Raw genomic sequence first — 17,737 nt, 5'->3', positions numbered from 1 at the left:
TTACCTTGGGGCCCCAGCAGTTCACTTACTCAACCAGTAAGCTTTCAGACGACACTTAATTACTCTGGGTAATGCATGTGTGCTACAGTGAGTAATAAATACAATACCTCAAATTCCTAAGCTAGCATCCACCTCAAGTAAAAAACCAGCAGAGGGTCCTGTAAATACATCTCTTAGCGCAATTTTTATATTATATTTTTAGTCAAAAATGTATCGAAATGTAACAATACTATTGCTGAAAGGCATCCAGTCGCTATACTTGAATGAACACGCTTAATAGGGGATTATGAAAGGTGTAGGCACCTCGGTGTTTGTGGTATTTTATAAATACCTTTGAGCTATGGTCCATGAGTTTATAATATATGTATGACACTTATTCCTCCAAACTTATATATAAGAGGTAGCATATGTTAAAACAGGAATATAAAATTTGGGATAAAAACTTTCATATGTGTTTTGTAAACTACCTTATATCTGCGTACGTTATTAATAGAATATTCGAAAAATGAGTGCATTCAGTCTGTAAAACTTACTTGTTTTTGTGAACTTGAACTATGTTTATTATAAATTGTATTTAGCTAAATGAATCTTAATATTGTTTACTACTTTAACGCATGGTCTAAAAAGTCGCGGTCTCCACCACCCATAGATGGTGCTATTTATTAAATTCGCATCAATTTTGAGTTATTACCAATCTTCAAAAGACGACTGTCAAAATTTTTGTGACAAACTGTTGTTCACATTGTGAGTTATTGTGCTAAGTGTGACGGTACTTTTGTTATTTCCAAAAACAATAGAAAAAAAGGGGGGGAGAAGACTTGCTTCTTTTATTTAATGTAAATAATACTATCACTTATGTAATGACTAATGTGTTCGAACCAAAGACAAAATAAGTAGTAATAATAAATATATGAGTACAGAAAAATAAACAAACACGACAGCAATTCGAATGGAAGAAGTACTAATCACTTAATAACCAGTTATCAATTATTATTAGACTTTAGACATTACTATTGGAAGAAGCTCATGGTGTGACGAACAAGCATAAAATCCGGTTAGGCAAGATCAGTGATTTACTGTTTGTTATGAGCATGGATATAATATTAGAAGAATTGGTTGGATTTGGTGTGGCAAATCACTGAGAGGATTTGAGGAGACACTCAAAGGTCAGATCGTAGGAGAGCACGAGGAAATGAGAGATGTAAGTGAGAAAAAATGTACAGCTCGAACGCTACGAGCCAAATCCGATGAATCGGGAATTAATGCTAAAGTGTTTTCGTCCAAGTTGGATGTCATTTTTTTAATTAACATGCCCGATGATTTTACAATCATCGCGAGGATAATTGTCAAGTCAGAGCTTTGGATTTCAATTTTGTTTTTCCTACGTACATTTTGGGTTTGGATGGATAGTTCGGATGGCAGTGTTTCCCTACTGTTTTGGAAACACAAATATTGTCACTGTCGATATTCCATAGCGTTACAGTGTAAAGTTTTTTTATTTTCACGTATACAGTATGTTTTTTGTCCAGATTTTCTGTTCACTCTGTAGATATAATTATCCACTAATTTCATTCCACCTCTTTGACTTTTTATCAAGTAAACCATTTTTACAGTTTAGATATATATTTTAAGTACTAAATTCTAAAGAAATAATGTATTTTTCAAATGTAAAAATACAGAATTAATTGTATAATTCAAATAAAAGTAATTTAAAAAGAAAAACAAGTACTCTACACTCAGCAGTACAGTTAAGAAATATAGAGGGACCACTAAGTAATGTCTCTAATTGAGTACTTTTGGATGTTCTCGTCTTGTTTAGGGATATGAGGGATATTCCAATAAAAATCAGTGTCCTCCCGAGTATATGTACGTATATGTATATATATATTTATGTTAGAAATAATTCTATTTAATGAAACTATTATCTTGAGCTACCATTGGCTAATGACTATTTCAGATTCTAATCTTTGAATGTAAATAGGTAACAAATATAGAAAATGGAACAATCAAACATATTCGTTAATTAGAGAAAATACTGAAGTGTTCCTTCATATTTTTAAAATGTACTGCTGAATGTAGAAATACTTGATCATTTTTCATTGTACCAATGAACTCCAGGTTCTCCTCGGTATCGTGCAATACTATTCCAGATTTTTTCCTCATCTTGCAAAATACACAGGCAAACTGCATACATTGTTGTGCACACACACAAAACTATATTGGGAAGCAGAGCTTGATGAGGCCTTTCAGAGAATAAAGATTGCTCTGTTGGAAAGGCCCTTGTTAGCTTTTTGTGTCAAAAGTACGTTTCTAGCACTTTCAAACGACGCCTTGTTGAAAGGTATGGGTCCGTTGATTGAGCAGTGGGTTGTTGGTTCTTAGCCTCCGTTAGTCTGTTAGTCTAAGTCTCTCACCCCAGCATAGCAGAATTATTCAGCATTCGACAGGGAACTCCTGGCTGTTAAGGAAGCGTTATCTCACTTCCGTTGGTCCATAGAAGGGGTTCGTTTCACAATATTTACTGACCACAAGCTGTTGATACCGGCTCTGGAGTCTCGTAACCCATCCTGGATTTCGAGGCAAATCAGATCCTTTGATTTCACACCAGAGTTTCACTGCATGAAACTTCACAAGTCCGGTAAGTCCAATATTGTGGCGGACACATTATCACGGCTCTTAGTATCGGTCACAGCAGAGGCGTTTCCCTTCCTTAAAGAAATTGTACTTGACGAAGTATTGTCGAAACCTCGGAGTTTGGACTTTAAGTCCAAGCAATGAACTTCAAGAAACTTCAGGAACAAAATACCCTTGGGGTTTTGGTTCACAAGAAAATTTTAGAGCTACAGTGTCGTCGGTAAAGCTAAGGAAAAAAATTCTTGAAACTGCACATGGTCTCTCACGTCCTGGATTTAAGTTGACTCAAGTGAAATAGCAAAGTCATTCGCGTGACAGTGTCTTAGGAGTGACGTCAAGTCTTGGACTAGTGAGTGTTTATTCTGTCAAAGAAACAAGCTCTCAGTGCACACAAAACCTTATGGAACATCGCCGTTTAATCAGAATCCTGGTAGGCTAAGTACCATCCACATCAACCTCGTTAGGCCGCTGCCTCTATCAAAGGAATATCGATTCCTACCGATGGTTTTGGATAGGGCTACGAAATGGACAGAAGCACTTCCTTTACAAGGCACTTTAGTAGAAAATAAAGGGAGTACCTTTTTCATGGTATGGGTATCAAGATTCGGAGTCCCTGATACGCTCGGATCGGAGAGCTCAATTTACTAGTTCCCTATGGAAATGCTTGGGACAACTACTCGGTTCGAGTAACCTATTCACCATCTCGTATCACCCTGAGTCCAACAACATTATTGAGAGGTTTCACAGGACTTTGAAGACTTCTCTCGCTTCAAGAATGTATCAGAAACGTAACTCATGGGTAGACACTCTTAAATTCGTGATGTTGGGCCTACGTTCTACCACCTTAGCTATACCAGGAGCAATATTTTCTCCAATGCGCTACATCTTAGGTTCAGCTTCGTTGACCGAACATACTGGTGTACCCAACGATAAGAGCTTGTTTCAGAGCTTCAATGAGATTAAGCATGCTCCCCCAAGAGGTATCCCCGAGCATCCGACCCGGCGAGAGTGAGGACCACGTTGGAAGCTCATAAGAATTTGGATTATATTTTGGTGAGAAATAAACCGTTTAAACCATCGTTTAGGCTCTTTTAAAGCCCTGTCTAAGTTGAACAGAACCTTTAGTCTAGAGTTTGGACATCGAACCGACTTTATGCCAATCGACCGCTTGAAATCGGCTTTCGGAGTTAGGGATATTCTTCCTACGTACAAGGACAACTCTCGGTGATAAGAATCTGTATTTGAAATTATATGTATTTATTGAATTCATATTTCGTTTTAAATTCTTAACTTATTAGCATGTAACTAATTTATTTATTTTACCCAAAAATTAATGGGTCGTAATTGACGCAGACTTTTGATGGAGTATTATAGGACTTTTAAGACAAGACAGGTTGACATCCCTTTTATATATTATATAAAAACTTTGTTGAAAGACATTCAGTTTACGTTAGTAATTCTACGTGGCGTGTTTCTTCATGTATATGGATTTCACTAAAACATTACTAGTTTAAATGGAGTAAATGTAATACCATAATTTTTACATATACTTAATCAGTGAAACTCCATCTAACCAATTACAGGAACATTAAAAAAATGGATTGTAAATCATGAAGGCCACAAGGAGAAGCGCCAAATGAGTAACTTTTCATTACCAAAGCAGAATTTCTTCAAGATGAAAAAAACGCTAATGGACAAAAATAATAGCCAGCTCCATTTAGGTATTTTTTTACTCTTTTTATCAATAGCAAAGTAAATTGCAGACTTTATATACCAAATTATCAATTTATCAATTAACAGTTTTTTTGATGACTTGCTAATATAAAACTACTTACAGTAGCATGACTTAAAAAGAAAAGTCATAAATTGAGAAAATATAAATCAAAACCAGTTAGTGATATGGTTAAATACTATATTTAGGTATATTATTTATTCAATGACAGCTTTGACACATCGACGAAAAGATTGGCAGCTTTTCAGAATTATGGCCGTGACGAGTAACATACCATGTGCTCATAAATCAGGAAGGAGCGAATCCAATTTTATATGAGAAGTAGGTATGACCTCTTTCTCTAAGAAACTATACACTACAAAGTCCAGGAGGTTTAGGTCAGGGCTTCTACACAGCCACATGGAGGCAGGTCAGAAATCAGCAATATTGTACTGCATAAGTTTTGGTTACTCTTGGTATTGTAGGCAGTTTGTAGGGAGATATCTGTAGTCTTCTAGATACTAAAACAAGTACAAAGGAGACAGTGTTCATGTTACCTTTTCTGCTGCTGCTTACAGATGATAAAAAAATATATCGTATATTTTTGTTTTAAATATCGTTTGGTGCGTAATGAAACCTGAAAATTAATAATAACGTGGATACAATCGTAATTTAATGCTATTGTAGGTTCTGGGTCCCCACTCGCAATAAAAATAGATGACTACGAAAAATGTATGGTAATTATTGTTAAGTTTCTATCCGGAAATCCTAGACCGGTCTTAGACCGTTATATTTTTTGTTGGACCGAAAAAATTTGGTATGGACGTTCTCATTTAAAAATTCAGTCTAAATCGGTCCAAAGTAAAAAAATCGGTCTAGTTCAGTCCCAAAAAAATCCGTTTACAGCGATTTTACAGATAACATGACATCATATGTTTTTTCAAGTACAATAACGTTATATGAAGTTTAAACAGAGATAGCTCAAATTAATTTTGATCCCGCCGTCTCTTATATGTATACAATACTTGTTCTAGAACATGTATTGTACTTTTGAGATTTTTTTTCCAAAAAATGAATGACAGTTGATCTAGAAAATAAATGTTATATCATAATATGTATATTAGACCGAAAAAAATCGGTACATAAATTGACACCGAATTAAAATCGGTCTACAAAATGAGACCTAAAGAAAATCAGTCCTTATCGGTCTAGAAAAAATCAGTTAAGACCGTACCAAAAAAAAAAAATCGATGCTGGGCCGAGTTTTAACACTATTGATAATCTTGCTGAATAATTCCCGCATAAATCATCTATATTACTCTCAGTATTTCATGAGTACACCAATACTTTACTTTATAATTAGATGTTTTCTCTTCTAGAATTAAAGAATAATGACAACGACTATGAAAAATAAAAACTTTACCTAGATTAAAAATAAGAAATAAATCTCGCACGCGTTATTGGTTACCCCAATTAATACCCCTTTGATATCCTCACTCCTATCGTTAAAGCTAAAAGCTTTTGAGTCTTTTAATGGAAATTAACTACATGAATTCTGTATTTATTTATTTATAAAAGGTTTAGTTCAACTTAAATATGGTAAAACAAAAATTGAATTTTAAACTTATGAGGGTTAAGGTGCTAAAATTTGAAACCCTGTATTTTTTAATCTTTTGCTGTAAAAACAAGTGAAAAATCAAGATTATTTTTCCTTTAAAAAAACCTATAAAATAGGTCCTTTGACGTTTAGATTTGATATTTTTTGATGGCAAATCTTTGATAGAATAAAGCTTTTTTAGAACAACGAATATTGTTTATTTCATAAGGGTAACAAAAAAAATGACAAAGTAGGTCGTCTTGTTGACGAATTTGACAACCACATTTTGTATTTTTTACACATGTAATCATAGACCTGTATGAGTACTTTTTATTGGGACGAGGCTTACTAAATCGATCATATTATTCTACCAGTGGTAATACCCGGTATTACCTGAAGTAATTATGCATTGACTAAAATACAATTTTTTTTCTTCATAATATAGGGGATAACTCTTCAAAAAATCCTCGGTGTTATTCTCCATTTTCATAACCTCACTCACTCGTAACTCATCAATACTTAGATCAAATTCATAGGACATGTTCTGTCTTCCAGAATAAAAGAATAATAATAATAGTTTGCGAAAAAAGAATGAATAGAATTGGACTTCGGATTAGTATTTTAATCTCTAGAGCGCTCACTAACAAAAACAAACAAAGCAGTACTCATCGTATATTAAATAAAAAGAGCGAATTCATTCATTTTTACATACATACCAGCCTTTATATTCTATTCAATTCTTAACATATACAGCCAATGCAAGTGAATTATGATAAATGTAGGCGAGTAATAATCAAAAACAAAGTGAAACAGTACTACATATGCACGCACACCCCTACAACATTTCAGTATTATAGGTAAATAGTTATTTCTTAGATCAAAAATATTCATATGATACACATCAGGGATCACTATATACAGTGAACTATGTGACTATGTTTCATACATTCATACATTCACAAAAACAGACGGATTTTTTTATTAATATATGTAGGCACTAGCGGTATTACCCAGAATTATCTGGAATTACCCGGAGTTATTAGGTGACGATGAACAGACGTATATTGCTTAATAATATAGAAAATACCTCCCTAAGTATTCCTCATTGTGACTCTCCAGTTTGTGTGAGCACACTCACGTAGTTACCCAATACTTAAATGTTCTCTCCTCAAGATTGAAATAACTATTATAACTGCTTGATATTAATAATTGTAATGTAACCTTAGGAGACAAAGAGTATTTTATTCTCTGACGCACTACCTGGGTAAGCTTTAGCTACACACTATTCTGTAGGATGAAATGTCTGCTTGAGGCTACATGTAAAACGACTGCGTTATTTTATTAATATGAATACATTGTTATTTGTAGATCCAAAATGACTCTACGGATTACCAACATACATGTATAATTTTGTACTCACTAGATGACTCAAATTGAATCGTTTTAAGTATTTATAAATACTTTCTCACCATCAATAGCAATAAAGTAAAAAACAAAGCCCCTCTCCCTAAAAAATAAAGAACTATATTTAGGACTTACCCAATTATTTGTTTTATTCTTCCAAACATAATAGTCCTTGTACTCTGGATCCCCTTTTAGGCTCTTTTGAAACCATTCAGATTTACAGCTCGTATGATTTGGAATAAAACTCAATATGGCGTACATCCCTTGCTCTTCCATCATAGTGAGTAATTCGTCGAGATCCTCTTTTGTTCCAAATAGTCGATTCACATCTCTATGATCTATTACATCATAGCTCAAATCTTTTCCTCCACTCTTATAGAAAGGTGAAAACCAAATGGCATTAACTCCAAGACTTTTTATGTAACCAAGTTTTTCCTTTATCCCTGTAATTAATTAACGGAAAGGTAAATCTAATTATAGTAACTAGACTAATCTGTTGTTATATATATTATATATTCTATAATCAGGGTCGTCTGTAGGGGATGGGCTTGGAAAGCTGTGAAATTTTGAATATCTTTATGTTATTTTAATGTTTGAATTTTTTTACCAAGAATTTAATTTTCTAAGAATAGCTTTGGATTTTGAAAAGAATTTCCAAAAATTTAATGATTGAAATTTCATTTATAAAGAATTAATTTTTTGTGTGCAATTGTAGATTTTTGAGATTTTCTCAAAAAAAATTAATATTTTAAATTAAATTTTGGAATTTTTTTCATTATATATATTTTTTTTAACGATGTCTTTCTGAGTTGCAACTTGTATAACCCCATTGTACAAGTTACATTTTTTAATTACAGCATGACTCATTCTAATAAAACTATATATTGATAGCATTTAGTTTTTATCCATTAAGACTACATGTGTATTATGTAATTATGAATAAAATAACTATGGGCATATGAACTGAACTTTATAATGTGGGACAGAATACTTATATCTCCGTAATTTTGATTCAAATAGTCAAAAATTAAACCACTAATATGTTAATCATCTATGGAATATCCAATTATTGCATTATTCCCATCCCAATTACTGTAAATCCTTCATTTAAAATTATTCATCTTCTTTTTTGGTTCCAACTTGTACAAATAACTTATACCAGTTCAACTTCTACAAAATCACAACTTGTATACAACATTTTTCCTTAGTTAAATGCCACTTGGATATTTACAAAGAAATATTGATTGATTTACAAAGGAGAGCATTCCTCAAATAACCTTTAAATAGATGACAATATTTTTACAAGAAAGTATACTATTATTACTCCTAAGTTTATTATAGTTGAACTTTAGACTGACATTTGTGACTCCCACCAAATACAAACTCTAGAGGCTCAAGCTCCGTTACGTAAGCGGCTTGTTTTTTTCCAGGAGATCCTACACTTTGTAGATCCAGAAGCTCCGGCCCCAATTATGTCATCCAGCTTGCCACTATGTGTACTATGGTTATAATATAGTGGTACGGGGTTGGGATATGGCTTAAATGGCATTACCAGTCTCAGTCAGTTACGTAATATATTTCCTTTACCAACACCCCATCAACACATTTGTCAACACGTCACCCACATTTTGGTCCATGTTTTATTTTTGCACGCTGTCACCGCTGCTTTTACGACTGATGTTTGACTTCCTCACCACTTTTTAATAGTGACGTCATAGAGTATAACTGTTGCTAAGAGTAGATGTATCTCGCTTATGTCTGTCTTGCTAGGAGTTTATATGGTATATCAAATTTAAAATTCTGACTAGCCCGATTACATGATGGCATAACTTGTTTTTCTATTAACCTGTGCTGATACCACAACACTTTTCCGACGAATGATTTAATTCCACCACACTTTTTAATAGTGACATCAAAGACTATGTGCTGTTATTATTAATCGTATAATTTCAAGTATTATGTGCTTATAACATACCGTTGTTATATCTCTGTACTACCCAGCAGTAAGTTTGTGCATCAGATTGAAAATTCTAGCAAGCACGATTGCATGATGGTCTAACAATGGATTTCTATTAACCTTGGTATGTAGAAAAAAAAATCACTCATCAGTAATTAAATAATAACGACTTGGACAAGGTTATAAACTTTACTCATAAGTTAGACAACTCCAAAATTAAAAAACTGGGAGTTTTACCCGACCTTTATCACTACTTTTAACGCCCTAATAAATCCTCTGTGTTACTTCTTTTATTCATGAACACACATACCCGTTACACTCTATACTTGGATATCCTCTCCTCCAAAATTTAAGCAATAATCATAGGAGCTATAGAAAATAAAAAATATTCAGGCTGTCTTTAACAACAAAAATGACACTCTTTGAAATGCTTAGGATATACCATTTTACTTATTGCACTCCTCAAAGAGAAGAAATAGGTCCTATTGTCGTATGCATTAAACGACGAACAAAATCTACTCGTCACTTCTAAGCGTAGTGTATATCTATTTTATCAAAAAAAAATAATATTAAACATTACAAATTAGGTGTTTACCTTTTGATTTCTAATTTCAATATAAATGAATATGGTTATGATGATAATAACACAAGAAATGAGTTGTATAATAACTTGGAGAAAAGAACAATAACTACATTAATATTGTGTTAATATGGAGAAATCATTTTTGTGTTTCAACACTATCTCATCTATGTACTTGCAATAATAATAAATTGGTAATTTATGTTTAAAAAAAGATGGAATCTACATATTATTGCCAATACTTTTCAATATGACCCATAAACATTAAATCAGATTAGATGCAGTCCTTTATTTATCTTGATAATCCCTTATGTATAATTTATTGGTATTTTTTATCATTTTTCAATCGAGGTTTAGTGGATATTACTTAAAATGTATGCCATTAGTTTTTTTCATTTTGATTTCTTACACTTTTCTTCCTTTCAATGTGAGAACTGTGGCAAATAACCGTTTCTACAAAAATGATAGCTATTATTTTATACAATGCATACAATTTCATCAAACTGATTCATACAGAGGCGTTTCAAAGGTGGGCTGAAAGGGCTGCCTCCCATTCTCAAAATAATGGGTTTTTGCTTTTTCACTAAAATTTTAGAATTACAGAGCCACAAATTTAAAATTTAGTTTCTGAAATTATTTTTTTATGAAAAGCTACGGATTTTTATCATTTTTGTTCAAAAATTTAATATTTGAAATTTAATTTCTACTTTTTTTTCGAAAATATTTATTTTCATGTAAATAGCTTTCGATTTTTGAAAAAAATTAAAAAGATTTTCCGAAAAAGTTTAATATTTGAATTAAATTTTCCGAGAACAGCTATGGATTTATAAATTTTGTCCCAAAATTTTAATTTTTGGGGTTTTAGCAAAATATCGACCCCCCTCCCCCAAAAAAAAAAAATGTAAATATATATATACTTGCAGAAGCCTCTGTGATACTTCTTTGATGCCTAAAATTAGCATAAAGTAATTAATATTTCCTAAAAAAAATATCATATATAGAAATTGAATGTTTTTTTATAAAAAGAGTAACAAATATTATCTTTTAAAAATGTCTTTTGTTCACTCTAGCCATTTCTTGCATTTTAATTAACATATACAAGAGTAAAAAGGATAGATAAAAAAGGGAAACACAATTTAACTCATGTACTTATTATAATCGTACAACTGTTTATCATGTAAATAATTTTTTTTATTTTCGGAGTGTATTTTTTACCCAGTTTATTGAGGATGTTAAGAACAAGATGTCCACTAACGGATGCTTAACATTGGAAATATGAGGTCTCCAGTTTTCTGGACACTATGCCATTACTTGCACCAAATATATAAACATATATAAAATGCAAAAATATATCCTTTGATATTTTTAGTATAAACCATAAATATAAACGTGAATTGGATGCAAAATGTCTTCAAATCTATGTATTACACCTTAACTATAGACGGAGTTTGTAGGGGCTACAAGCAGAAGAGATAGGCCCCCATGATCTTCAATATGTGTTATGTTTTACGTATGGGAAGGAAAGTCCCAGGCTTCAGACATAGATGACGCAATTATTTTTTTTATTCATCTCATTTTTAGTAAGTGCAAGCTTTTTTAGTTATTTCCAAAACAATGGATCAAAAACAATTTCGTTTTGAACCAATTTGTACTGGTTCTTGATGTGAAAAAAATAAATAAGCAATGACTTGAAGGATTCCGCTCCTTAAAGCAAATAAGTAAACAATAACTTAAAAAAAGTCAACTTTGAACAAAGACAAAACAAGTTTTCTATTTGAAGCCTTGGACTTTTCAGCCCATGTGTTACCTATATTTTATGCTTAGTATCCGTATGTAAATAAAAAAGATCCCCCATAGGCCCAAATATAAATTTCAAACCCTGCTTATGATTTAATCGCATCCATTAAAGTTATTGAACAGTCTGCTTCTCTGTTCAAATATAACCTTTTATTTCTTTATTTAGCGAATTTTGATAACAAAAGACTACCAAAAAGACTAGTATTTCATTTCCAGTGACATTTAATGTTATACGAGAGTAGGTGCCAAGGGGTTGCTCGGGACATTAAGAAATGAAAATTAATGTTATTATGAACTCTCACAATTTTTTATGCAGTTAATATTCTGAGCAACATCTGCAAATCATTTTTAGAAGGTTTTATTATAAATTATAGTACTGTAATGTTCGAAGGTATTTACTGAATGAACTGTGTTTAACAATATTTTTCGTTATGATTTTTTGTAATCAACACAAATTTATCAAATGAATAAATTTTAATGAAATAAATCTATTGAATATCAAAATCGCGGACCATTGAACGCCGATTGTTGAAATGTGGTTCGCTGAACTATCATGTTATTGTCAAATAATAGATATATTTTTAAATAATAAGTACTGAAAATTCCTATTATGGCTAGATTTGTACAATTTTTTTTTGAACTTTTTTTTTTGATAGACTATGTTAACATAAGAATTAAGAAACTATCATTTTAAAACCAACAATTAGTGAAAAGTAGAAAACCATATATACGTCAAACACTTTCATAATATATATTTTTCCCCACCATCCATCCATCCTTTCCTATACACATTCGTCCGTCCATCCTCTCGATCCAAGCGGGGCTCCCCTATCTGTAAAGTATCCGAGAATACAGATCGATTGCTCCATATTTTGAGATTTTTTTTGATATTTTTGAGGATTGAGAAAACACTTACAGCCAAGTTCACAATTTTTCGGCAGTTCGCATGTCGGCTCAACATGTTTATGAACCAGACTTTGACATCTAGTTTAACCCCGTACTCCGAAAGAATATTCCTCTCTACGGCCTCCCTAATATCTTGAGCACTTGTAGAACATGTACCTGCTTGTCTCGGTTTCTAATCCACAGAAGGAGCAACTCCTCTTCGTTAAACTAAAATAGTGAATAAATATCTAAGTGGAGTTGACTATTAGGAGTATTTTTTTTTTTAAATTTTTGTCGGCATGGGATTTTGTGGTAGGGTTCTTTTACTTAGTACTCATTTTATCTGATAAAATATGTTAAATATCATCATGTTGTAATTTAATGCAATACAAAAACTAACAAAATGGACTATTTATAAGATGCTTAAAGGCTAAAAACAGGATCTCTTTTTCATATTGCTCTCAAGCATTTCCTGTTGTGTAAACCAACTAAATGCATTTACATATTCATAATGATTAATTCTATATTTGTAACTATTGGCGAAACAAAGAACTTTTGTTTCCTTTCAAACTTGGAACAAAATGGGTTACCTTAAGATGACATCGTATCAAAATTAAATTTTTAATATGTTATCTTCTTAGCAAATGATCACTTTTCCACACACACCATAATCATAATTTGAAAATGTTGAAAATCAAACCGGTCTACTGTGTCTACTTACATACAAGTATAGAAATATACAATTACTTCTGATGGTAATATTAACTACATGATTAACAAATGAATACTTTTATAATATTTGCTACGCGATACATAACATTATATGAATATTTATTGATCAAATGATTCATCGTAATTTATTCCTAATGTCAAAATTATCAAATTAAATTGTCAAGTGAAACATCAAGAACTAAAAATATAATATATTTGTTCATAGTTAGTAAATATTTATATTGTATATTGGTAAATATAATCATGTCTCATTATCTGAGGAATTCGTAGAAAAAAAAATATAATGTAAACAGGGTGGAGGAGTAAATTTTTACAAAATATTTATAGTAAATATCAATAAGTGTTGTAAAAAATAAATTATTTTTACAATTGGGTGCTTTAGAATTGTGCATCTTGCGTTGTATAAGTACAATCAAGTTTCTACTAGATGGCGTTAGAAGGATAGGATTTGGAACTAAAAAACTTTTCAGGGAGTTTTGTGATTGTTTGACTCGGTATTGTTTGATCACGTGCCAAAGAAGGACACCCGCAAAGAGACGATACACCATATTTTACAGTTTTTAATCAAACAAGGCGACAATGCAAGCAGACGGATAACAAGGTTGTGAATAGTATTCATGTACCTGATACAGTAACAGCCAATTGGGTGCAATTTTGGTTTTGTCAATTCCCCTCCGGTAATTTTGATGCCGAAGATGCAAGGCCAATTTCCAAAAATGTGGATAAAATGATGGAAATCTTCAAGTCCGACCCCTGTAAGCACATTAATGGGGAAAAGTCCGTTAAAAATACTGGATGCCTTTTTACTACAACTAATATATGTCCTTAAGATGGCATGACGTTTTATCATATCAGCAGCAAGCTGCTATAACATGAAGGAAATAAACGCAAATCTCACTCCGTATATCGCAAGATGTTGATCTTCAGTTGTACTCGTCTTACGTTTATAACTCCTGAGCATACCCTCATTGTCACTCTTCGTCTTTTATCAGAACACACACACTAGTTATTACTTTAAAGTTAGATGCTCAACAGTACTGCGAAATAAAAAATCTTTTTCAAATTACAAACTGAAAAAAGTATCTGCCGCTTTTTAGCACATATATTATACACCTCTACCAATAGGAATATGAAGTTTTTATTCAAAAAGTATAACAGACAAAAAATGATCATGAATGTAATTTATCTCTCAATTTGACTACTCTTAGATAAAAACATATATTATTGATATGCAAACGAAACCTAGCGTAGGTCATCTGGATGTATTCCTTGTACATAAACGAGTAATTCCATTATTCCAGGATGCCACCCTTCAACTTCGTTGCCATAGCTAATTTGCCAGGCCGCTTCTTCAACCATAACGAAGATACATACTAAGACTAACTTTTAATTCTCCTTTTTCTTCAATTACCTAGTTCCCTTTTTTAATTCGTATTTAATATACATTCTCCCTTTTTCCGATGATACAATAACTCATTTTTGTATTTTTTTTTTTTTTTTTTTTTAAACTTGGAACACGGGGAATCGATCTTGTATTATGATAAAAATCAAATTAGTTGGGAAAAAACAAACTTGCCCTCCAGATTCCCGGAATCTGTTCTGATTAGAATGAAACAAACCGTATGTACGTAACTAAGAATTTTGAACAACTTTAACTTTTGTCCTAAGTCTGTATCTACCTCCGTTTTTGAAGTATTTGTCATTATTTTTCCAAGCGGGAGGAACGAACATCAGACACAAACACACATAAGTTATTTTAATACTATGTAGGATAAGGACTTGTGTCACTCAATTTTACAAAAGCTATAAATTTAGGGATGAATGTAAAAGCTAATTTGTTAGTTGTTTGATTTTTTTTATTATCATACCCCTTATATAAAACTAGAATCAAATAAACTTGTATGGAAAAATTCGCTTCTGCACTCTGTATATAGATATTGAGTAATCATTCATAAAATTAACATAAGTACTTAAAGGAAGTTCAAATCAAATGGATACGTCTACAAAATTAGACATTTCCTACGTAATTATATTAATTGATATTAAATATATTGTGTATTTAAAATAGGGCTTCCTGATCGCTAGAGCTGGGAAAAAGTCCCTATACTGCAAGTCCAAATCAAGTCTCATGGTTACTCACAAGTCCAAGTCTTTGAATATTTTTATAAAGCCCAGTTTGAGTCGTCAGATTTATTTTGAGCTCATTTACAGTTCATAATTATGAATATAAACTGGAACAAATAACAACCATACCCTAAAACTTATGTTACCTTAAACACCTTTTTACAATTTAGTTCATCTCATCACTGGTCCATAACAGTTGAAAGGCTCTAATTGTGTGTTATTTTTTTTTTTTTACCAGGGTATTGATAAGATTCCAGCATTGCACCGGATGAATCGTTTTTGCTCATCAACAAATATGGGACTTCTTTTACATGAACCTGTGGACTTTCCTAATATCCATTTATCCTTTTACGCAGTTGCAAGTATTCTAACATGTAACTCCTTAAATAACTAGGATATTTTCTGATTCCACGTCGATAGTAACCCGTGTTAATTAATTCAAGTATAGAATATTTTTACTTACTTTTTTATCTTTAGAAATTCAGAAACTTGTAGTTAGTTAGATGAAAATTAATTAGTAATAAAACAATGGTGTATTAATGTTAAAGTTATAGGCTCCTCAACACATATGTATTATGAGCAATAAGTAGGCAAGTTCTAATGTAAATGTATTGTATAGGTCTAGAAACTAGGACATTCATAAATAAATGAACGTATTTTCTTCTTCTCTGTCCTATGGTCAAATAACAGAGGCTGGAGACTGACGATTAGGCTTGATTGAACAATCAAAGACACTCTATAGCTAAGACTCTTGGCTTGACTTGGACTAGAAATTTAACTTTTTTTTTGTGCTTGAAGAAATATAGGTCCGTATACTACAAGTCCTATACACTTTATTCGTCTATCCGTTTTACAAACCATAATAAATATCTAAATTTTCCTCGAGACTTTGCTTCCAACAGCCATACTTATGCATCCTTCGATGGGTCCGAAAATAAAAGTTCACAAAGTCAAGTCTTATGTTTTTACTCCCAAGCCAACATGCATGGCAAATATAGAAACTAAATGTAACTACAACTACTCTGAGGACACACAGAGTCATGGTGAAGGACAGAAACCTTGGTTAGAGCATGTATTATGCATTTTCTCCTATTTCAGTTAACTAATCAACATTTTAAACGTTTTTTACGATTCAGTGAATCTCATCACTGAAGAAAATTATTTTTGCACAATTGAACTTCAACCTTTAAACAAAGTTTTAGTAATTATGATCCTTGGAACATTTTTATAATTTCTTAAGTATGTGGCGTTTATTGTTTTTTTTCTTTAATTTTAATTAGTGGCCTTGGGGACAGTGGAAAGGCTCTCTTTTGGCTTTTTTGGCTAGGGTAGTAATAGGATACGAGTATTTGACCTGATGAATCGTTATGGTCAGCAACAAATTTGTGGCTCTTAAACTTGTCAAACATTTTTACTTTAGACATTTCAAATTTTGGTTTGCTTCGAAAAATGAATTATAATTATGGTCCTCGTAATAGAATTAATTGATAAAATACATATTTTGACAAATTAAATTCACGTTACAATTAAAGAGATAAGTAAATAATAATAGACTTAAGATTTGTTACATAACATCCAATATTTAGTTAGATGGAAAATAATCTTCATAATTATATTCTTCTAATATCATATGCAATTAAACAATGATATGTTCATGATAAAGTACTAAACTTCATATATATTATGAGCAAATATTAATTATAGGTACAAAAGTTCTGATGAATGTATGTCAGAAATCAGAACAATCACAAATAAATGAATATATTTTCTCCTTCTGGGTCCTTAGATCAAATAACAGAGGTGGAGATTTTGATCTTGAGACTTGCGACTAGACTTGATCAAATAGTTTGGCAAATTATCTTTCGGCGAAATGTTATTGAATAAAAATGTGTTCGACCAATTATCCTAAAACCAAAAATAATATTTATGAAATATGCAGTTTTTGAAGAGCATTAAGTTGTGGAGAGAGGATAATGAATTACTTTGGCTCTATTATCTTGAAACAATTAAATTATAAGAAAGTCAATAAGATTTGGATATAATCTTTGAAAATTGTGTGGTGTGTCAGTTTATTACAAAAACACAGATCTGTATTGCAGAAAACACACCTCAGATTATATTTGATCATAATCTTATATAAAAACTTGGGCCAAATATACTTAATAATGTGAAGGAGCCGCTGTCTTATTTCAATTTCGTGGACAATATTTTCTAATGAATATGATTTGTTGATACATCGTTGCATTATTGAATTTCAAGCCACTGGAACATGACAACAAAACAGACTTTGAAATTCAGAAGATTTAAAGAAGAAGA

General features: G+C 31.8%; 1 protein-coding gene across 1 annotated transcript in view; it reads right to left on the bottom strand.

Annotated features, from left to right (window-relative positions):
* The window catches only part of LOC121125115 (maltase A1), a 69,634-nt gene that overhangs the window by 13,611 nt on the left and 38,286 nt on the right, over window positions 1-17,737 (bottom strand). The window contains exon 2 of the mRNA XM_040720229.2: window positions 7,482-7,789. Coding sequence (XP_040576163.1) covers window positions 7,482-7,789 — 308 coding nt within the window. The remainder of the gene's footprint in view (window positions 1-7,481; window positions 7,790-17,737) is intronic.

Source organism: Lepeophtheirus salmonis, chromosome 10 (genome assembly GCF_016086655.4).
Source record: "Lepeophtheirus salmonis chromosome 10, UVic_Lsal_1.4, whole genome shotgun sequence".
Taxonomy (NCBI): domain Eukaryota; kingdom Metazoa; phylum Arthropoda; class Copepoda; order Siphonostomatoida; family Caligidae; genus Lepeophtheirus; species Lepeophtheirus salmonis.
The sequence above is the reverse complement of the archived record's forward strand: the minus strand, read 5'-3'. Positions and strand labels throughout refer to the sequence as shown.